Here is a 24,292-nt window from a genome sequence, read left to right on the forward strand (position 1 = left end):
TATCTGTGTAGTCTAGGCCATTGAGTCTAGGTCAGGTTAAGTATCTGTGTAGTCTTGGCCATTAAGTCTAGGTCAGGTTAAGTATCTGTGTAGTCTTTGCCATTGAGTCTAGATCAGGTTAAGTATCTGTGTAGTCTTGGCCATTGAGTCTAGGTCAGGTTAAGTATCTGTGTAGTCTAGGTCATTGAGTCTAGGTCTAGGCAGGCTAAGTATCTGTGTAGTCTAGGTCATTGAGTTTAGGTCAGGTTAAATATATGTGTAGTCTTGGCCATTGAGTCTAGGTCAGGTTAAGTATCTGTGTAGTCTAGGCCATTGAATCTAGGCAGGTTAAGTATCTGTGTAGTCTAGGCCATTGAATCTAGGCAGGCTAAGTAGCTGTGTAGTCTAGGCCATTGAATCTAGGCAGGTTAAGTATCTGTGTAGTCTTGACCATTGAGTCTAGGTCAGGTTAAGTATCTGTGTAGTCTATGCCATTGAGTCTAGGTCAGGTTAATTATCTGTGTAATCTATACCATTGAGTGTAGATTAGGTTAAGTACCTGCGTAGTCTAGCTCATTCAGTCTAGGTCAGGTTAAGTGTCTGTGTAGTCTGGGCCATTGAATCTAGGCAGGTTAAGTATCTGTGTAGTCTTGGCCATTGAGTCTAGGTCTAGGCAGGTTACGTATCTGCGTAGTCTAGGTCATTGAGTTTAGGTAAGGTTAAGTATCTGTGTAGTCTTGGCCATTGGGTCTAGGTCAGGTTTAGTATCTGTGTAGTCTAGGTCATTGGGTCTAGGTCTAGGTAACGTAAGTATCTGTGTAGTCTAGGCCATTGAGTCTAGGTAAGGCTAAGTATCTGTGTAGTCTAGGCCATTGAGTCTAGGTCAGGTTAAGTATCTTTGTAGTCTTGGCCATTGAGTCTAGGTCAGGTTAAGTATCTGTGTAGTCTAGGCCATTGAGTCTAGGTCAGGTTAAGTATCTGTGTAGTCTTGGCCATTAAGTCTAGGTCAGGTTTAGTATCTGTGTAGTCTAGGCCATTGAGTCTAGGTCAGGTTAAGTATCTGTGTACTCTTGGCCATTGAGTGTAGGTCAGGTTAAGTATCTGTGTAGTCTTGGCCATTGAGTCTAGGTAAGTCTAAGTATCTGTGTAGTCTAGGCCATTGAGTCTAGGTCAGGTTAAGTATCTGTGTAGTCTAGGCCATTGAGTCTAGGTCAGGTTAAGTATCTGTGTAGTCTTGGCCATTGAGTCTAGGTCAGGTTAAGTATCTGTGTAGTCTAGGCCATTGAGTCTAGGCATGTTAAGTATCTGTGTAGTCTTGGCCATTGAGTCTAGGTAAGGCTAAGTATCTGTGTCGTCTAGGCCATTGAGTCTAGGTCAGGTTAAGTATCTTTGTAGTCTAGGCCATTGAGTGTAGGTCAGGTTAAGTATCTGTGTAGTCTTGGCCATTGAGTCTAGGTCAGGTTAAGTATCTGTGTAGTCTAGGCCATTGAGTCTAGGTCAGGTTAAGTATCTTTGTAGTCTAGGCCATTGAGTCTAGGTCAGGTTAAGTATCTGTGTAGTCTTGGCCATTGAGTCTAGGTCAGGTTAAGTATCTGTGTAGTCTTGGCCATTGAGTGTAGGTCAGATTAAGTATCTGTGTGGTTAAGGTCATTTAATCTAGGTCAGGATGGATATATTTGCAATCCAGGTTAAATTTACGTGTGAATATTCAGGAAGTCTTACTTTATACATCAAATATTCCAAAATTCATCCAGATGTTAATCAGGTTAAATTAGGAAGTAGGTCTGCATAAAGATATTTTTATAAAACATCCATCATGACTTGAATATCAAAAGGCCACCTAGCCAGTCATGGTGTCAATAAAGAAACAATCAACCAGTCTTACATTGTTTGAACACTAACCATTGTTTTAGATCAAATGTTAGAAATCAAAGGTAAAGTGTGGCTGCTGAAAATGGTTGAATAATCAGTTGTACATTCGCCTGGTCTGATGGTCTGACATAGTTTTGTATAGGTTAGTCAAAACATGAAGAAAACAAATCGAAGTTCTTGTGTTTATCAAAAATAGTCTTGGCCATGTATGAAATGTAATGCAGCATTCCACAGCATGTTGAACAACAATTGAGACTGTGCAGCTTTTTTCACCATTTTGAGAATCATTGGGACCAGATCGCTTTGGATTAGGAAAAAGCGCTGCATTTTACTCAATTTGGAAATTTGTGATTTTTATGTTTTGCTAACGCATGCTTCGAAATTCAGAATAAAAGTATAATAAATATTATATTTACTAAGGTTAAACTTATAGAGCTAGATGTTGAGATCTAAAAAAAACACATTTTTTTAAACCTTCAATTGGGAATTTGAGAATTGGGCCAAATAACTGTCAAATACCAAATAGCCAGACTTTGAAAATAACAACACTGCTTTGTTGTGTTAGAAATCTGATGGAATAACCTGTATAGAATTAGTTTGTGTTCGGTCAAAAATCAAACACTGTGTTAGGTCAGAAATCAAACACTGCATTAGGTCAGAAATCAAACACTGTGTCAGGTCAGAAATCAAACACTGTGTTAGGTCAGAAATCAAACACTGTGTTAGGTCAAAAATAAAACACTGTGTCAGGTCAGAAATCAAACACTGTGCTAGGTCAGACATCAAACATGGTGTTAGGTCAGAAATCAAACACGGTGTTAGGTCAGAAATCACACACGGTGTTAGGTCAGAAATTAACACTGTGCTAGAAATCAAACAAATCTGGTTAACTTACCAAGCAATCCAGTCTTAAAGACAATCTTCTCGACCAAATATGGTTTAATAATCAAGAAGTTTAGGAAATTAAGGAATTACACCAGTCTTTTATAATATGTTGAGCAGCAACAAAGTTTGTAGGACATGACAAAAGGTAATGAAGAGTCTAAATAAAGTTGAATTGAAACAGTCAATCAATTTTTTGTCTCTGTCAGATTCAATTTTTACAGCGTCCAAAAATATTGAATAACCAGCATTCTATGAACATGCTTACACAAGAATTATGCTTAAATAATGGCTTAACTCTGTCTATCTTGCGCATTAAAGTAGAATTACATACATGAAGTGATGGCATTACTTGAAGTTTGAAATCATCAGTTTATTGATTTATAATAATAACTTGATCGTGAACATAGGCCAGAATAAAATGGCCTTTTGTTAATTCATTGATAACTGGTTTATGGATATGAAACTTGTTATCTTTGTTATTGTAAATTAACAGTGCATGTAAACACATTGTTGTTTCAAACTGTATTAATCCTTAACTTGTAAATTAACAATGAAATTATCAAAATTGTGTAAATATTTTGTTTTTTCTCCATGCCAAAAGGCTGTAACTAAAAGTCTTTGATAGGTGAAGGATATCAGAAATATTGGTTCAATAGTGGGCTCTTGCATCAAATGTCAGCGGTTTATAGTGTCTCAGTAAAGCATTTTGATATCAAAATGCACAAATAAATAGTTTATGGGTACTTGTGAACAAGAACAATCACTGATCACCTCTTATCAAGTATTTGCTTTATTCATGCCCAAAATGTATTTGGGATTTGTTTTATAACACTCTTTATGTCTTAAAGCAGTTATAAGGCTCTGTGGAAACATGGGTGCAGGCTATACTTGATATAGATCATGTGTGCATATATGTTATAGATATTTCTTATCCTGGGTGGATGTATGAAATATTTGATTTAGGCTGGATATATGGATATTTTAGTAAAAGTTTAAATGAAATTTTTGTCTGGAAGGTGTATATTTCATCTGTGTAAAGGAATTAGTGAGTGAAACAAAAATACATACCTTTAAAGTTACACATACAAATATTTGAAAAATGAAATGAATAATCAGAAAATGAAATTGAAGTTTTACTTCCAGCAAAATGCAAGACTATTAGCTACAACCTTACATTAGGAAAAGACTGTAGTTTATATTATAAACAATGAATACAAAGTGACATATGTAATATTTCTGGTTACAAATGGATCCCAGTGATAACAATTTCGAGAATTTCCTGCCAGATGCTCACTACAAGCGTGGCCTCAGAATGGCGTACGATTTACAGCTGGAAAAGCGTCTGAGTATCGTGTGTCGTCCACATTTTCAGGGCGTACTCATGATATATGGTAATTTCAGTGAAGAGATTGGGCAAAGCATCTATGTTTTTTTTGAAGAGCTTGTGTTTAAATTGTGACACCTTAACAGAGATGGGTGAATTTTCAGTTGTAATTACTCGGTAATTATTTAACGTCATGTCATAGCTGCATGTCCCATATTAGGAAACCCATTCTGATTTTGGAGTAAAGAATTCACTCTGACTCTTGAATTAAATAACTTTTGTTTTTTGAAATTTTGCTAATGTTGGCAAAAGATAATGGTAGGAAAGCACCAAATGGTGTCTGCTTAGCGATCAGAAGGTCTTGGGTTCGATCCTTACTCTGGTAGCTTTTCAAGTTCTGTTGAGGTCACAGTGATGTAGTGGCATCATATATGCTGTCCGCCTTAAGGCGATCGGGAGGTCATGGGCTCGATCCCCACTGAAGGAACGTTCTTTAGATTTCCCCCATAGACACCAAGTACTTGTTTTAATCCAAGGAAACGGACTCAACAGTGTTTGAAATGAAGCCTTTAAAACTTGAATCTTGAAGAAAGGGCTTTTATTAAATTTACTTACTAAGTGACTACAAACATGTCAAAATATGTATCTAAGTTGTAAAGGCTTAAGACCCGTTTTCGTAGATCAAGGCTCATTCATATCAGTTTGAGCGTCTTATCGGTGTTTAACAGAGATCTCTGTGCCCTTTCATGAATGATTGACATTGTAAACTCGATTGTTGAAAACTATTGGATTTCACAGCATGGTTCATTAATAATTGACCTATACCAAAGTTTATTAAACCAATAGATGTTAATATGTTATCTTGCTTTAATGTAGCATTATTATTTCAACTCAGCGATGTTAGGGCAAAGTGTTTATATACTTTGCGTTGTTTAAATATTAAAGTAGTGCTTTGTAACCTTTATCAACCAGCATACAAATTCAGTGTAAATTTATTTGCTCATATATAATTGCCATGATCAGGGTTTGTGTTTTTTCTGTCTGGCAAATGTTATGATTGGTAACCTTGAGAAATGAAGCATAGAAGCCAAACATAACACTCAATTATTAGTCATTGCCTTTTGGGCAGATGTAAGATTTTTTTAGATGCTGGATTTTTTTAATAAAATGTCCATGTTGTAGGTGAGTTTGTGGTGAAGTCTAAAGGCTTCTGATTGCAGATTGCAGAGCCTTTCTAAATGAACCAAACTTTATCATACAACTGCAAGTGAATTTTGAAGGGATTTATTGTAGCCACTCTATTGTTCATTCTGTTATCCACATTTGTCAAGTGATTAGAAATTCAAGCTTCAAAAATGTCATCATCATGAAATGTAGATGTGCAATACTTTGTTCTTCCTCATCCTCCCTCGCATACCTGAGTTTTTTGCCCCTGAACATAGCTGACAAAGCAGTTTTGGGATACCAGTCCAGGGCATTTTTTTATCTTCTTTAGAAAGGGCCTTACATATACCCCTTCCCCATAGAGAATTTTAAGGCTCTTTTCCCAAAGAGAATTTTCTTTAAAATAATGCAACTTTCCCCAAATTTCAAGCTGACTTTGATAGAAATTTTCCCCTTTTTAAGTTTTGTCGATATTTTTTTTGCCAAATTAGAAGGACAGACGCTTCCCCACAAATCAAGAATTAAAGACCTGCAGTCATGTTTGAATCGAAGCTATAGCTGGACACTGACCCACTATTTACTATATATTCATGTACTGTAGAACCATTTATGTTCGTTGGAATTAAATATTGGGGTTTTCAAAACAATGACTTTTTCGTGGACATAAAATTTTAATTCTTGGATTTTTTATTTTCGAATTAAAAATGAGGAATTATCATAGTTAATTTTCCGATGTGTTTGTTTTCAATACGTTGATCGGTTAAACCAGGATCAACAAACATGTCCCACAAATAACAATGATTTTTACAGAAGTTTGTGTCCCATTTTCAGTGGACCGTAACAGGATGCGTATACGCAAGGGTGGCCTGCGGCTGAGTCCCAACGAGGAGGCTCAGATTGTGCGAGAGGAGACTGAGAAGCGGCGCAGGCTGCGCATCCAGCAGGTCCGTGAGCAGAGCAAGGAGAACGCAGCCAAGATACGGCACGCCGTGAAACAGGAGAAACACAAACAGCTCATGAGACTGGCAACAGATATCAAGGTAGGAATATACTCGTAGCTGCTCATGAGACTGGCCACAGATATCAAGGTAGGAATATACTTGTAGCTGTGATATTATTATATATGAACCCTGCTCTGTGAAAAAAGAGGGTTTTATGCATGTGGATAAAGTGTCCTCCCAGACTAGCCTGTGCAATCTGCACATGCTTATCAGGGACGATACTTTCCGCTTCTTTGATATTTTTTCGTTTAAAGAAAGTCTCTTAGCAAAAATGCAGTTAAGGTGCAAAGTGTTGTCCCTGATTAGCAATAGCGGATGGCTCATGCTTATCTGGGATGACCCTTTACACACATGCATTATACCCCCTTTTCACAGAGCACAGCCCCATTTATATATATGTGAGCCTCACATATATATGTGGGAAAACGGGAAAAAATTGCATGCGCATAAGTATAGTCCCAGATAAGCCTGTGCGGTTTTTAAGATGTCTTCTTTGCCCCCCAAACACTTTAAATTTGAGCCTCATTCTGCGAAAAAGGGTTTAATGCATTTTTGTAAATTGTCATCCCAGATTTGCTTTTGCTGTAAAAAAATATTAAAGGGACCTTTTCACGTTTTTGTAAAATGACAAAATTGGAAAAAATGTTTCAGATTTGCAAATTTTTGTTTTAGTTGTGTTTCTTTGCAAGGAAACAGTAACACTTAAAATTAACCATGCTGTAAAATATCCATTATATGCATCTTCTGACGATTAAAAAACTTGAAAAACGATTGTATAATTTTGAAACTTCTGTTTTTATTGTTATATTTTGTGACAGTACAAGGATTGCTTATATGAATAATAAAGTACTTTTACTTTTCACACACTTTTGAATGCTTTCCTCTCATCTTTCTGACATTTCAGGATCAGCTGGAGGCAGAGAAGGCTGAGCGGGTGCGCCATCTAGAGCAGCAGTATGACAACAGCCTGCGCAACATCGGCGTGGGTCACAAGTCTGCTGGTCAGCAGGTAATACAAGAGAAACGTAACTGGCTGTTTTGACAAGATTGGATTCTCAATAAGTAATACAAGGGAAACATAACTGACTGTTTTGACAATATTGGATTCTCAATAAGTAATACAAGGGAAACATAACTGACTGTTTTGACAAGATTGGATTCTCAATAAGTAATACAAGGGAAACATAACTGACTGTTTTGACAAGATTGGATTCTCAATAAGTAATACAAGGGAAACATAACTGACTGTTTTTGACAAGATTGGATTCTCAATAAGTAATACAAGGGAAACATAACTGACTGTTTTGACAAGATTGGATTCTCAATAAGTAATACAAGGGAAACATAACTGACTGTTTTGACAAGATTGGATTCTCAATAAGTAATACAAGGGAAACATAACTGACTGTTTTTGACAAGATTGGATTCTCAATAAGTAATACAAGGGAAACATAACTTACTTTTTTTGACAAGATTTGATTTTCAATAAGTAATACAAGGGAAAGGTAACTGATAGTTTTAAAGATTTGATTTTTAATAAGTAATATAAACAAAATGTACCTGAATGTTTTGACAAGATTGGATTCTGAATAAGTAATACAAGGGAAACTTAACTGACTGTTTGTCAACATTGAAGTTACACTGAGGCTGATTCCTGTATTTGTAACCTAGTTCCTAGACTAAATAGTCAGTGGCGTGATTCCCCCACCTGTTGGCAGTTTTCCTACTTTTAAATGCCAAGATTGCTTCACAGACCAATCTTATCTGTGATTTTTCTGTTACCTCATGTTAACCATGTGTGACACCTTGATTAAAGGTCAACACACTTTTTAGAAAGTTAAATTTTATTAAAGACCTTTCTTACTATATTTAAATTTAAATGGCTTCATTTTCAACCCTTATAACTGATGAGCAGCAAACAGCATATACCTAGCAGAACTGCATAAAAATCTTGCAAATCTGTAAGCACGCATGAACTTTTGCATGAACACTCAGTTTGATATGCACTTTTGATAGAAATCTTTAACCACTAAAAAATTCACAATGGTGGCCATTTTCAAGAGTTATTGACAGGCTGTTCTGGATTAATGCTGTTTGCACAGAGCCATTTTCACTTTGCTTCTGAGTGGGAAAGGGATAAGGCAAAAGGTAAAAAATGTGAATGGTTCAGTTTGTAAAATAATTATGCCCCCCTTCGAAGAAGAGGGGGTATATTGCTTTGCTCATGTCGGTAGGTCGGTCCGTCCGTCCGTCCACCAGGTGGTTGTCAGACGATAACTCAAGAACGCTTGGGCCTAGGATCATGAAACTTCATAGGCACATTGATCATGACTTGCAGATGACCCCTATTGATTTTGAGGTCACTAGGTCAAAGGTCAAGGTCACGGTGACCCGAAATAGTAAAATGGTTTCCGGATGATAACTCAAGAACGCATAAGCCTAGGATCATGAAACTTCATGGGTAGATTGATCATGACTCGCAGATGACCCCTATTGATTTTGAGGTCACTAGGTCAAAGGTCAAGGTCACGGTGACCCGAAATAGTAAAATGATTTTCGGATGATAATTCAAGAACGCATATGCCTAGGATCATGAAACTTTATAGGTAGATTGATCATGACTTGCAGATGACCCCTATTGATTTTTAGGTCACTAGGTCAAAGGTCAAGGTCACGGTGACCCGAAATAGTAAAATGATTTTCGGATGATAACTCAAAAACGCATATGCCTAGGATCATGAAACTTCATAGTTAGATTGATCATGACTCTCATATGACCCCTATTGATTTTGAGGTCACAAGGTCAAAGGTCAAGGTCACGGTGACCCGAAATAGTAAAATGATTTTCGGATGATAACTCAAGAACGCTTTTGCATAGGATCATGACACTTCATAGGTACATTGATCGTGACTTGCAGATGACCCCTATTGATTTTCAGGTCACTAGGTCAAAGGTCAAGGTCACAGTGACAGAAGTCGTATTCACACAATGGCTGCCAGTACAACGGACAGCCCATATGGGGGGCATGCATGTTTTACAATAGCCCTTGTTACAAGCCTTATTTCAAGGCCTCAACATGTTGCTGACCGGCATGTAGTATCATTGGTCTTTACTTTGCAGATTTGTTGTGAAGCCTGTAAGGGGTAGTTGTTTTCTTTCTTTAGGGAAAAGGGCCTTGCCTGCAGTTTTGGGGGAAAATGCATTGAAACAAATGGGAAATGGGTAGAACTTGTCGGAGGTACACTTGAAACTTGGGGAAATCACATCATTTTAAGGACATTCTCTCTTGGAAAGGCACATACACATATAAGGCAACTAGTAAAGAATGAAAAAACCTGCATTTTACAATGGCCTGACTTATGTAGCCTGACTTGGCCAAAAGAAGGCTTTGTTACAGCAGGAATCAGTTGGTTTTCAAGTGACAAGGTTAGTTCAGATGGAAGAGCATCCAACTTCAATAGATATTCTCTCTAGGGATGGGACCTATACATAGAAGGCCACTGCTTAAAAATGGAACTAAAAACTTGCACGGATTTTTCAGCCTGACTATGCTGAAGAAAAGGCTCTGGTACAACAGGAGGAGAACCTGCGGGCGGAGGCTCGAGGTAGGGCTGCGGCAGAGCACCACCGACAGGAGGCCGCGCAGAGGAACTTTGAGGCACAGAAACACGTCATAGCTAGGTAAGTCACACCTCTGTACCTGTGTTTGAATCCCACTCCCTGCGCATGTGAATCGTTTGGCTGTAAAGGTACAGGATAAGCTCAGGTGATAGAGGGCTGGACAACAAATCTGAGGATCACAGGTTTGATTCCTGACCCTTCCATATAACTTTTGTGGGGATTGGTTACGAACTCCTTTCTACGCCAGTATTCCCTTAGCTGTGATCAGAGACATCATGTATGTGTACTGAGTACTGGTAAATCAGCTTATACAGGGAAAGTGTGAGTTGGTTAACTGACCGCAGTGATATGACTGCATTACTTTTGAACGCTGCAAAAAACAGCAAAAGAAACAAACAAACAGTACAGGAGGCGTTTCTTCTTGGTACTTTAAATTTAGGGTTTTTTCTAGCCATTTTGGGAGAAAGAAGTCTGGTCAAATTTTGATTTTTTAAATCAATAAAATGGCAAATTTGGAAACAATTTATGGACAATTATTGACCTATCTGGCCTTTTCCTGGCCTTTTTGGGGAAAAAAACTATAAATTATAGTCATATACATGTACTTTGTTACATGTTTAGGAAATTAAATTGAGATGTCAGATCATAAGAACCTTTTTTATTTGTTTGGAAAATTGTTGTTTTGTTTTTTACAATGTCGGTTTGGGATTGGGTCTGTTTTACGGCCTTTTTTACATAGCTGAAAACCCCTGAAATTCCACCCACGGCACAAGACTACATCAAATTTCAAAATCTTTTTGAGGAAACTAGCATTTCTTAAATTGAAGCTACAATTTAAATTTGTTACAAGCTTTTGTTATCTTGTAAGTGATTTAGAAAAGAGTATTGGAAACCGTCTGAGTTGTAGATTAATGAAGCTTCAGGGGCAGAAGAACCTCATAAACGTCTAAATATACATATAGGTAATTGTAATTACATGTATATAGCAATGTCATGGTAAGGTATTAAAACAAATATAATATGTCAGTGTCCGACAAATCCATTGCCCGGAGGCCAGGGGCTACCAAAATTTTTCATCGGGCTTCTGAAATTTTCCAGCTGACGCCCGCCGGGCTACTATAAATCTATAAGAGCGGTAGCCACGTTTATTGACAGACATACGTAGAATAAACACGCTGACCATGTGTTTGTACACGGTGTACTGCTTATAATCCGATAACAAAGTGCAATCAATTATCTAATCAGTCACCGATCACTTGCGGTAATGTCGATTGTAAACAGTAACAGTGTATTTTAATCATCCAATCAGAATCAACATTTGTCGTCTGCTAATAATATAATGAGAGCCGGTTGGATAGTTGGCGCACATGATGCAACATCATTTCGCAATTTGGAATTCTTTGTTAACCACAACAATGAGTAATAGCGACGTATTTGATGTTGTTAAATATCCAATGACGCTGAACATTAAATAAATTAAAACAATAGCGGATTCTTCAAAAGGGTAACGAAACCGAAAATTAATATTAATTACAACGTTGTGAACGCGGTTAACATCTGCTAAGTTTGCATTGTCAATTAATGATTGGATTAAAGGAGCGACTGTTAATTGATAATCCCATATACCGGTATGCCCGATTTATTATTTAAAACCAAATTATGGGTGGGTAATATAGACGATAAGAGTCATAAACACAAACGTTTGACATTTTCGAAAGTGTTAAATGAATTTCGGCATATGGTTCTATTTTAAGATATGATGAAATAAGCTCCCAATCAGGACCGTTGTATTGCAACATGCGTAAATCACCCGACACGGTTTGAACGCGTCTTACAGCTATTTTAGGGTACAAATTCTACATTAAATAAATGAATTTCTTTGTCCAGATAAAAAGGGCACGAAAATTGGCGTGGGTGTATTTATTTGTAAATACAAATTTCATAGCGGGTACAACATTGAGATCATTTAATTTCCATTAAAAGTTTCGTTGTGAATTTTAACTAAAGTACCGGGGTATCTCACAAATTATTTTGCATTGACATTTCCTCTTAATAAAATACAATTTAAACACGCTATATCGTTACCGTTACGCTGTATCAGTTCCTTCATTATTGAAACAATTATTGTATTGTATACTGACTGCATACAAGTGTCATAACATACGGATGCAATACGTCAATTCGGACAGTACTTCGTGTCGAACACAAGTAAATAAATGATTTAATACTCTAGATTTCTTGAAACTTGGTATTTGTTGTGGAAAAGGGCAATTGCATTGATTGACACCATACGAGTCAATAGTATTGATCATCTAAACGCTTTATTTATGTTTCCGACTTTAGGTACTGTCCGAATTTAAGTACGCATGCATGTGCACATACATGTAATATCAACATGTAGTATATGATTTTCTTTTGTACATTACATTTAAATACACGGTGCCTTTACTGTAACATTAATTTATGATATTGACTGTGTACATCAGACTACTTGCTGTATTATGTATAAGTATATGTATGTATACATATAATGTATATGTAAATGAAGAAATAAAATAAAGATGAAAACTTGCCTCTTATCATTTTGTAGGTAAATTTTATGGGCTACCAACTTTTTTTATTGGTAGCCCAGTGGGCTGCCTGAAAAATGAGAAATTTTTCGAACACTGAATATGTTATGTTAACGAAAAATGATGGTTGCAGAAAAGATGATATTCATGATTAATGAATTTTTAAATCCAGAAAATATTATTGGTATATAACAAAAGGGAAGGAATACCAATGTAAAAATTGTGACACTATTGCTGATAAAAATACTTCTGAGGAAGATGAAATTGATGATTGTGTTGAAGTTGATGAATATATTCATGATGACAATGCTGCTGGTGATGATGATAATGATGTTTATGGGGATTATGATAAGGATTTATAAAAACTACCAGTCATGTACTTAATGAAGTTTATGCTGTGTTTTTCAGGCAGGAGGCCCTGGCAATAGAGAAGGCCCGGGCGTCCCAGATTGCTGCCATGCCTGCCCCTCCCCCTGACCCAGTGGCCAATGTCATCTTGCCCAAACCTAGTGAGTATTTATTAAACAATATATGTATCCTGGAAAAAACCAACTTTTTGGAAAAAACCACTAATCTGCTGGTACCAATAAACATTACCCATAAGAAATCCTTTCAAAATCACACACCGTATCAACAGTTATTATTATACCCCCACAAACTTCTAACAGCATGGTGTCCGCTCTCTAATTCAAGTAGTTTACATCCGATCTTCACCAAATTTGGTCAGAGGTTTTATGGAGATGATCTCAAGGCCAAGTTAGAACATGGGCCTTTCTGGGTCAAAAACTAGGTCAAGGGGTCACTTAGTGCGTTTCAAAAATTGAGCATGGTGTCCGCTGTTTTTTGTGAAGACTACATGCAAAATATTATGTGTCAATGCAGCATGTGGGGGTATTCGTCACGTCTGTGACAAAGTTTAAAGGAAGCTATCATTGATTGATTTAATGGACCAGCTTTGTTTGTACCGGGTGATTAGTGGGATTTTCTAAACTCATGCTTTTCCGGCATCAGTCTATTAAGGGATTACTATTAGATGTTATTGTTTAACCACACAACTTTAGTGAATATGATGAAAAGCATGTATAATGTGTTTTGTTACTAGAACTTGCCCCTGGAGTCAAAATTGGCCTAGCCCTTGGTACACATTTTTTACAATGACGTATATGGGTAAAAACTTGACCTTAATGCCCATGACTTTCATTTTTAGTGTAGCAAAATTTATAAGTCTATTACACTACAAATTAAGTAAAAAATATTCACATCGGGTCAGCAGTGGCCTTGCCCTGGGGCTATCCAGTTTTATATTGACATATAAAGATAATTTTTGCCCCCAGATAGAATGATCAGGGGGTATATTGTTTTTGGCCTGTCTGTCTGTCTGTCATTGTATGTGTTTGTCTGTCCCAAAACTTTAACCTTAAAAATGAAAACTCTTGGGTCTATGTTCTTTAAACTTCTCATGTGCATGCATCTCATTGAGATCTACAATCAAATATGGTTTGAGGCCACTATGTCAAAGGTCAAGGTCACTGTGACCTTAACATTCAAACAGTATGCTTTTATGCAGTGAAAAAGTTAAGTCGGGGGCATTTGTGTTGTGTGGATACATTTCTTGTTTTTAATTTCTAACCAAAAAGTCAATATCTTTGATGTTTGAATGGTAGCATCATCTATTTGTCCTCTACAAAGTTTGTTTAAACCAGGCCCCTGGAATGGAAATTAATTTTTTCCAAATGACTGACTAGAATTCCAAATTGAAAGTTTCCAAAAAAAAGATAAAAAAAATTGGTAAATAAAAATCAACATTTAGTTAATTTCCCTTCCCAGCTATTTAGGTTAAATCTTTATAATTATAATATTGATAACACTTACTATCAATTTTAAAGTATTTGTTAGCAAAACACTTACACAGAAAACACTGACTCACAATTTTGAAGTATTTGTTAGCAAAAAAAAAAAGCACTACACAAATTTCCTAATTTGAGTAAAAACTACATGATTGTTCTCAATTTTTCCCAATTTTTCCCGGTCCCATTCCATAAATGTTAAAAAAAAACCCAACTTCTCTTGTTCTCTTGTAGAGCCAGTTAAGGTGACAGATATGCACACATTTTCCACCAGCCATTACCATCTGCAGAACGAACATGCAGTGGACAGGGCGGAGCCAAATGAACAGGTTTGGGTGATAATTGAACTGCATTCTGTGAAAATGGGGCTTAATGCATGTGCTTAAATTGTTGTCCCAGATTAGCCTGTGCAGTCCACACATGCTAATCAGGGACCACACTTTTGGCCCAAACATATGTTTTGCAAAGAAGAGACTTCATTAAATTGAACAAATACAAGCAGAAAGAGTAGTACCTGAATACCCTGTGCAATGACACGTGCTAATCAGGTATGACACTTTACACACAAGCATAAAGCACAGTTCAGGTATGACACTTTACACACAAGCATAAAGCCCAGTTTTTATTGAGCAAGGCTCAATTAATTGATTGAGAGTTTGTAGTGTTTTTACAGTTCACCAACATTTACCTCATTTGACCTTGATGCATAAATATATTAAATTATTGTAAATATGAATATATATATATTTGTGTACTGGAATAGGTTTTAAAAGATACAATAATATCCCAATATTAAAAGTCCCTGTTGCTGTATTTTATGCTGTGAAACCTGAGCTAAAACATAAGCTGTTTCATAGGACACAATTTAAGTGTGTAATGTATGCTTATAGAGTTCGTAAGTGTCTGGTAAATATTGAGAGATTTCTTACTTTAACCCTTTTCCACTTAGATAATTGTATGCATTTGTAGTCTCTTAGAAAGTGATATTTAATTAAATAACTTTCTTACTAAATTTAAGTTGTAATTGCTTCATTTCAAACCCATAGATACTTATGAGCAGCAAACAGCATATAAAACCTGAACAGACTGTGGGTTACTCGCAGGCTGTTCTGGTTTTATGCTGGTTGCAAAAGCCATTTTCACTTTGCTTCTGATGGGGTAAAGAGTTACAGTGGTATATCAACGGTATTTCCCAAAAGTAGAGACAAAAAATGCGAACAATACATTTTACCTGCTTTAAACACGTATTTAAATCTATGTAGAATAAACCAAATAATGTAAATAAATGGTCATATGAAGCTTAAGTTTTTACGACCTTTGTATTTTCTTATGAAAAATCATTTATTGGTTGGATAAAAAAAAATACATGTTACCTCTTTAAATATGGACATTCATGTAACCTCTTTAAATATTGACATTCATGTAACCTCTTTAAATATGGACATTTATCTAAAGTAAATACTCTTAGTTTTTGTGACTAAAAAAAAATTACCAATAGGTTTTTTGGTCCAAAATTAGTTAATTGTTTGACACTTTAGTTTACAATGCTATTTTACCAGAATTCTGCCCTGTTGCGCTTATTTGGCGACACTTTGATCATGTGTCTTTACAACTGTAAACCTTGGCAAGCAAACGCCTTAGGGCAATGGACCATAACATTGAGTGTACATTTACAGCAGAGCAGTGCCCGCGAAGCCGCTGAGATGGAACAAGAACGGATCCGAGAGCGAGCGCTGGAACTAAAGAGACTGCGGCAGGATCAACTGGAGCGCGCCAGACTGCGCCACAATGCAGCGTTGGAGAAAGAGCTACTGAAACATGTAAGACCAACTGCAACTGGTTGACCCCCACTCTGTGAAAATGGGGCTTAATGCTTTTGTGTTAAGTGTCGTCCCAGATTTACCTTAAAAATAGGCCTAGGAAGTTTATATATGGAAATAAGGAGCATTATTATGTTATGTTTAATTATCAGGGACAGCACTTTCCACCTAAACTGGATTTTCACTGAAAAGAGATTTCCTGTAAACACAAACATACCATGGAAGCGGAAAGTGTTGACCATGATTTGCATATGCAGACTGCACAGGCTAGTCTGGGACTGCACAGGCTAGTCTGGGACTGCACAGGCTAGTATTGGTTGACACTTTACGTAAGTGCATTAAGTCAAGTTGTCCGGGAAAGGGGCTCAAATAAGAAATAGTTAAACGCACAGAGGGCCTTATTTCATTATAGTGACCAATCTTTGAGCCCGGAAATATTGAACTAATCCATAGCCACATCCACTTTATCTGGTCTTGATAGTATTTTATAGTATTTTATCACTCCACTAAAAGATTCTTCAGAAATTAAGCATTCTAATAGACCTTGGAAGTTTATATCCCAAATATAGGAGCATAGTTATTTGACGTATAATATAACATAGTGCAGTCATTGTTATGAGCTGTTTGGTCAAACAGCCCCTGAATCATTCTTCACCAAAATTGTCAATCAATTACTGGACATGAGGTATTGTAATCTCTAAATTATAACTGGCCTGAATGCAATTTTACAGACCAGACAAAAGTATTTACTGAGCCATAATTTTTCACTTGCCAGTTTTCTGGATTTTTTTCTGAACCTTTTGATGTTTTACCGTAATTTTGCTTTTTCCAAGGTCTGGCTGGCTTCTGGGCTTGAGTTGTCTGCTATCACTTGGCAGAAATAAAATATTAGAATAACTGAAAATTTAAGCAAGCTTTGTTAAATTTAAAAAAACTTACCAGTGCTGGGTTTACTGTTTTGTACTAATTTTGACCACATAATAAATATTCCTGCAAGTTATTCGTCCTTGTTTGAAATTGAATTATGTAAGCTCTTTTTAAAGCATGTTTAGCCTAAGTCAAAGATGTAAACTTATACTGTATCATGCAAGCCTGAATTCAAACATGTAAGCCCAAATTGTAACTTACAAGCTCAATGGTTACATGCAATCCCAAATTGTAACATGCAATTCCAAATTGTAACATGCAATTCCAAATTGTAACATGCAGTCCTAAATTGTAACATGCAAGCTCGATTGAAACATTTAGGCACAATTTGAAACATGTAAGCCCTAGTTAACACATGAAAGATGGCACAGACAAATTATAGGTATAATCTGTTAAGTAAGACCTTTTTACAACTTATTCCAATACAAAAATAACTGAACCTTGCTACATCTTAAGACATGCAGAGTTGGGGTTTGTTTGTAACTGTAACACTTGGTTTAGATTGAGAGCCAGTTGAATAACTGTCAAACAAAAAAGATCATTAAATATAAAAGCAACAGAACCTAAAATGTTATAAATATCATAAATAATGCAGAATCATTATGTGATCCCACGGAAAAAATACCAAGGACATTAAAATGCATGTGAATGTACTAACTTTTTTAATTGGAGCAAAACCATCTTAATTTCAGGGCAATCATCAAACATTTACTTAGTTTTTGCTCTTAAGGTCTTATATGCCCTTACTTAACCTATAAACGGTTCTTTGCCAAATTACTGCATGGAAACTTGCCAGGAAGTAAATTAGGGTGACAGAACTTTTTGTAACGTGATCTTGTCAGCAGGTGTTTTCAAGTGTGCTGTTTGCTGTTATTTTTGTTCAGAGTCATTTTAGGGTCATGGCTTTTTTATGATACCGATTGTTTAATCTGCGAAAAATAACAGATATGTTTTGGCAAACAGCTGGTTGAAAGAAGTTGTGAAATAGTATTACACTGATTATACCCCCTGCTAAGAATAGAAAAGGGGTAACTCTATTTACCATGGACATCGGTCTGTTATATAGTCTGTATACTTACAAATAAACTTGTCAGACTTTTCAACAAACAACATTCAAACAAATATTTGTACTTTCATGTGTTAAAAATTGCTGATATTATGCCATTGCTTGAATTGATAATTTCTTTAGCATGCTTTTTACAACTACAACATATAACTACATGAGAGAAAACAATGTTTATTGAGTAAAGCATAAGGAAACACAAATGCATATTAAATGTTTTTCCTCTTTATGCCAATGATTTGTTTGAACATATATGAGGAACATGTTTTCAAACAGCGTGAATATTTTGGCCTTGTGATAATCACCACTGTGTATTATTAGGTTATAGTATTGAGATAGATGTTCCCAGAGATTAGTTGGCATTCAGCATATAAAATGTGTAAGACAAAAATTATTTTAATATGAGAGTACTAAAGATGTCAATGTTGTTGTTTTTTAGAATTATTAAGTGTGCTTTATCCATGGAATTTATGTGCACTTTCATAAAATATAATTTGCATGGTATGAAATTATTATGTTTGGTTGAACAATAAATGATGTACAGTATATATGGTTAGTGTTGAACAAGAGAGACATTAATCTTGCAAATGTTACTTTGGTAAGCTCATCTGAATGTTCAAACAGAAAGACATAAATAGCTTTGTATTCAATGAATATCTATATTATTGATAATATCCCACCATTTTAATATTTTTATCACTTTCTACCTTTAATAAAAGGGCAAACAAGCAGTTAGCACAGTGCATGCTTATAATTCAATGAAGAAGTAAACTTGAACAATATTGAACAATATGTGCAATTGAAGTGTGTGAATACATGTATATTTATTTGTTACTTTTAGTGCGAATTTCTTCAATTGTTATGGAATTTAAGAGATTTCACAACAAAATTAACAAATAAAACTACCTCTGTAGTTACAAATGTATAGACAAAAGAGTTAAGGCACTGTACTGTGTATTTCATCTCTAAGGTGATACAAAAAGAATGATAATAGTGTTTTAGGGTAGTTTTGCTGTTTGCTGCTCATGTATTTAGGATTTGGAAATGAATCCTTTAAAATATGATTCTATTCAGAAAGATCTTCAATTTTATATGATTTTGTAATGGACTACACATGTGTCAAAGTGCATATCTAAGTGGTAAATGGTCAAGAAGGAACACACTTTAATAGCCGTGTTTTTTCTCTGTTTCCAGGACTATGACAATATCCTCCATGATCTGAGTGACCTTCAGCGTTCAGACAGAGAGCGAAGACTGAAAATTGTGCACAATATACCAGTAAGTGACGCAATATGCCTGTAAGTACGGCAGTATACCAGTAAGTAGCTCAATATACCAGTCAGTAGCTCAATATACCAGTCAGTAGCTCAATATACCAGTCAGTAGCTCAATATACCAGTCAGTAGCTCAATATACCAGTAAGTAGCTCAATATACCAGTAAGTAAGGCAATATACCAGTAAGTAGCTCAATATACCAGTAAGTAGCTCAATATACCAGTAAGTAAGGCAATATACCAGTAAGTAGGGCAATATACCAGTAAGTAGCTCAATATACCAGTAAGAAGCTCAATATACCAGTAAGTAAGGCAATATACCAGTAAGTAGCTCAATATACCAGTTAGTAGCTCAATATACCAGTAAGTAGATCAATATACCAGTGAGTAGCTCAATATACCAGTAAGTAGCTCAATATACCAGTAAGTAACTCAATATACCAGTAAGTAGCTCAATATACCAGTAAGTAGCTCAATATACCAGTAAGTAGCTCAATATACCAGTTAGTAACTCAATATACCAGTAAGTAGCTCAAGATACCAGTAAGTAGCTCAAGATACCAGTCAGTAGCTCAATATACCAGTAAGTAGCTCAATATACCAGTAAGTAGCTCAATATACCAGTAAGTAGCTCAATATACCAGTTAGTAACTCAATATTCCAGTAAGTAGCTCAAGATACCAGTAAGTAACTCAATATACCAGTAAGTAGCTCAATATACCAGTAAGTAACTCAATATACCAGTAAGTAGCTCAATATACCAGTAAGTAACTCAATATACCAGTAAGTAGCTCAATATACCAGTAAGTAGCTCAAGATACCAGTCAGTAGCTCAATATACCAGTAAGTAGCTCAAAATACCAGTAAGTAACTCAATATACCAGTAAGTAACTCAATATACCAGTAAGTAACTCAATATACCAGTAAGTAGCTCAATATACCAGTAAGTAGCTCAATATACCAGTAAGTAGCTCAATATACCAGTAAGTAGCTCAATATACCAGTTAGTAACTCAATATACCAGTAAGTAGCTCAAGATACCAGTAAGTAGCTCAAGATACCAGTAATTAGCTCAATATACCAGTAAGTAGCTCAATATACCAGTAAGTAGCTCAATATACCAGTAAGTAGCTCAATATACCAGTAAGTAGCTCAATATACCAGTCAGTAGCTCAATATACCAGTAAGTAGCTCAATATACCAGTAAGTAACTCAATATACCAGTAAGTAGCTCAATATACCAGTAAGTAGCTCAATATACCAGTAAGTAGCTCAATATACCAGTTAGTAACTCAATATACCAGTAAGTAGCTCAAGATACCAGTAAGTAGCTCAATATACCAGTAAGTAGCTCAATATACAAGTCAGTAGCTCAATATACCAGTAAGTAGCTCAATATACCAATAAGTAACTCAATATACCAGTAAGTTGCTCAATATACCAGTAAGTAACTCAATATACCAGTAAGTAGCTCAATATACCAGTAAGTAGCTCAAGATACAGGTAAGTAGCTCAAGATACCAGTAAGTAGCTCAAGATACCAGTAAGTAACTCAATATACCAGTAAGTAACTCAATATACCAGTAAGTAACTCAATATACCAGTAAGTAGCTCAATATACCAGTAAGTTGCTCAATATACCAGTAAGTAGCTCAATATACCAGTAAGTAGCTCAATATAACAGTAAGTAGCTCAGTATACCAGTAAGTAGCTCAATATACCAGTAAGTAGCTCAATATACCAGTAAGTAGCTCAATATACCAGTAAGTAGCTCAATATACCAGTAGGTAGCTCAATATACCAGTAAGTAGGGCAATATACCAGTAAGTAGACCAGTAAGTAACCCAATATACCAGTAAGTAAGGCAATATACCAGTAAGTAGTATAATATACCAGTAAGTAGGGCAATATACCAGTAAGTACATGTAGCTGTATTATGGGCCTTTGACTTAACAATTTACTCTAAAATAGCTGCTGTGCAGCTTCGAAGTGCAGTAGGCGATATTGTGTTTCGCAAACACAGTTCTTGTTTGTATATATTTTACAGCCTGTACATTGTGGATTGGAAAATTGCATGATAAACCATAAAAATGGGAAATAGTAAAGAGTTTTGGAAAAAAAAGAGTACTTTTTGCAATAGAGAAACAGACTGAAAGAAGACTGTAATTTTTGGGCATACAATTCATTGTTATGAATCAATAAATACAAAATCCATAAAACTCAAGGATATCAACAATGTTTATTTATTGCACTGTAGAAACAAGTGTTTGAGCCGCCCCACATACGTATGGAGGACCGGGAGGAGAGGCAGCGCAACCTGGAGGAGCAGTTTGAAGACATGTACATGGCCGGTACCCGGCGCCTAGGAGACGTGAGCATGGCTCTCGAGTCAGGACCTTTGATTCCAAGTCAGGAGAACTCACTGGATGTAACGGGCCAGGACGGGATGGGAAACGGCGAGACTAGGACGCCGATAAGGGAGCCGACTCTGCCTGGAATGCCCTCTGTGCTGCAGGACATGACCAATGTGCCAAAACAACGGAAACAGCCAGGTAAGGGAGAATGTTACATTTTAATATTCCATTATTTTCAAGTCGGTCATTTTGAATATTATGCTTTTTCCAAAATACATTTTTATCTTCAGTATTTTTATGCCCCTAATTGGGCAGTAAAATGGCTTATTTGTGACATAAGCAGAAGTTTTAGACAAAAAGGAAATTTGGTTCATTTGTGCCTTATGGACACTTGCCTTGTTATAGAAGACTGTTACTTGGAAAATATCACCATTTTCAAGTAATTTATATGTTTTGAAGTGCTTTTTGCAACATTTAAGGGTAAGTTTTTTTTTAGTTTTGAAATATGTGTATTTATTTAGCCTAACATATATGCCCCTGGATCGAATGATCGGGGGTATATTCTTTCTGGCCTGTCTGTCTGTCTGTCATTCTGTGAAAAACTTTAACCTTGGTTAAAGTTTTTGAATATTTAATAACTTTTGCAATATTGAAGATAGCAACTGGATATAAGTCATGCATGTGTATCTCATGGAGCTGCACATTTTGAGTGGTGAAAGGTCAAGGTCATTCTTCAAGGTCAAAGGTCAAATATATGGCTTCAAAGCGGCGTCAAAACTTTAACCTTGGTCATAACTTTTGACATATTGAAGATAGCAACTTTATATTTGGCATGTATGTGTATGTCATGGAGCTGCACATTTTGAGTGGTGAAAGGTCAAGGTCATCCTTCAAGGTCAAATGTCAAATTTATGGCTTCAATGCAGCGCAATAGCGGGCATTGTGTTTCTGACAAACACATCTCTTGTTAAAATTGAAATTAAAATAGTTTTTGCATTACAATTATTTATCTTCAAAAAGTCAACTATTGAACATTATGTTCCAATGATTTAAACAATTACAAATAATGAATTTTATTTCTTAACTAAGATGTTGTACTCTTATCCTATGATATGCTTATTTTTATTATTAACATTATTTCCAAATAACATGTTGTATTCTTCTCCTATGAAATACTCATAACATATCCTTGTACATATGTCTTCTTTTTTGTTCACAGAGAAGGTGCTTCGTAGCTTAGTCTTATTGAAAAGCTCTTGTGTCTCTTGGTAAGAATCAGTACATGGCGTCTTTTTGAATATCTAAAGAACGCTCCTGGGGGAGGTGGGAGAGAGCCCAGCATACCTGACCTTGACCCTAAGCATTATTTCCAAATAACATGTTGTATTCTTCTTGGAAATACTCATAACATATCCTTTAACATATTTTTTCTTTTTTGTTCACAGAGAAGGTGCTGCGTAGCCTCATGGATCGTATCAAGTCGCAGCGGGAGGAGTGGGTGAACACCCGCGCCCTGGGTGAGGTGGGAGAGAGTCCGGTGTACCCGACCTTGAACCAGGCTGGGGACAATCAGTCACCTGGTGAGTGGTGCTCTACTTCAATTAGTTTAAACCTTCTTATTTTAGCTGATTACATTGTAAGCCTAAGTCTTATTGAACCACCCTCAAGTCTGTTTTCTTGGTTAGAATCAGTACTTGGTTGTATTTAAGGAGATTTAAAGCTTTCCCCACAAGAAGCAAATACAAAATGGCTTTTGCAACCAGCACAGAACCAGAACAGCATGTAAGTAACTTGCAGTCTGGTCAGGTTAAATGCTGTTTGCTGCTCATCAATAACGAAGGGTTGGAAATGAAGCCTTTGAAACTTAAATTTAGTGAGAAAGGTATTTAATTAAATGTAACTTTTTAAGGGACTACAAATGCATGAAAATACATATCTAAGTGGTAAAGGGGTAAAGAATGCTTCCACGGTGCATTCAGGGCAACAGATAATATTTTGGGTCAATTCGTTTTCACTGCTAGCTTTTTGTAACAATTTGTTTTTTCCCCTCAAAACTATTTGTCAATTAGTTTTTTTACAATTTGATCAAAACGTTTATGTATTTCTGGAACAGATTAGCCCTTCATATTTGGATATTAATAATTCTCAGCATTTCTTATTCAAATAAAGTCATTATATATTCACACAGACAATGGTTGTTTGTAAATATTAGTACTAATTGTATATTGACAAATGAATGATGGAGTCATTTTGTTTAAACCAGTTTCAACACTCCTGCCTTGCAGTCTCAGATCATACTCACATTGCCAAACCCTCTCAATCGATGACAAGCCAGTGGAAATCATGATGTTTTTAGTTTTTGAGACACGGAATCGCAGCGGTGTTTTGAGCCGAATATTTCAGAATAAGTCACTTGCGCTATTAAACGCGATTGTATACTCTTAATGTCTTTTTCCGACGGTTTGGGTCTCGTAACGAATTGTAAAATATTGGGCGCGCATGCCGTTTATGAAAGTTTCTTAACCCGACCGCGTTTAACAGAGAACCTTTTCCCGAACTTATTTTGGAAGAAGTAACTTTTTACATTGA

At 36.1% G+C, this 24,292-nt stretch overlaps 1 protein-coding gene across 5 annotated transcripts in view; it reads left to right on the plus strand.

Annotated features, from left to right (window-relative positions):
* Nucleotides 1-24,292, plus strand: part of LOC127836082 (uncharacterized) — a 97,722-nt gene that overhangs the window by 29,261 nt on the left and 44,169 nt on the right. For all 5 annotated transcript variants that reach the window (XM_052362510.1, XM_052362506.1, XM_052362509.1 and 2 more), the window contains exons 2-10: nucleotides 6,056-6,264; nucleotides 7,130-7,234; nucleotides 9,768-9,907; nucleotides 12,826-12,926; nucleotides 14,499-14,593; nucleotides 15,941-16,084; nucleotides 19,269-19,352; nucleotides 21,607-21,901; nucleotides 23,149-23,283. In XM_052362510.1, the coding sequence (XP_052218470.1) occupies nucleotides 6,070-6,264; nucleotides 7,130-7,234; nucleotides 9,768-9,907; nucleotides 12,826-12,926; nucleotides 14,499-14,593; nucleotides 15,941-16,084; nucleotides 19,269-19,352; nucleotides 21,607-21,901; nucleotides 23,149-23,283 (1,294 nt within the window). In that variant the 5' untranslated portion in view covers nucleotides 6,056-6,069. The remainder of the gene's footprint in view (nucleotides 1-6,055; nucleotides 6,265-7,129; nucleotides 7,235-9,767; nucleotides 9,908-12,825; nucleotides 12,927-14,498; nucleotides 14,594-15,940; nucleotides 16,085-19,268; nucleotides 19,353-21,606; nucleotides 21,902-23,148; nucleotides 23,284-24,292) is intronic.

Source organism: Dreissena polymorpha, chromosome 6 (genome assembly GCF_020536995.1).
Source record: "Dreissena polymorpha isolate Duluth1 chromosome 6, UMN_Dpol_1.0, whole genome shotgun sequence".
Taxonomy (NCBI): domain Eukaryota; kingdom Metazoa; phylum Mollusca; class Bivalvia; order Myida; family Dreissenidae; genus Dreissena; species Dreissena polymorpha.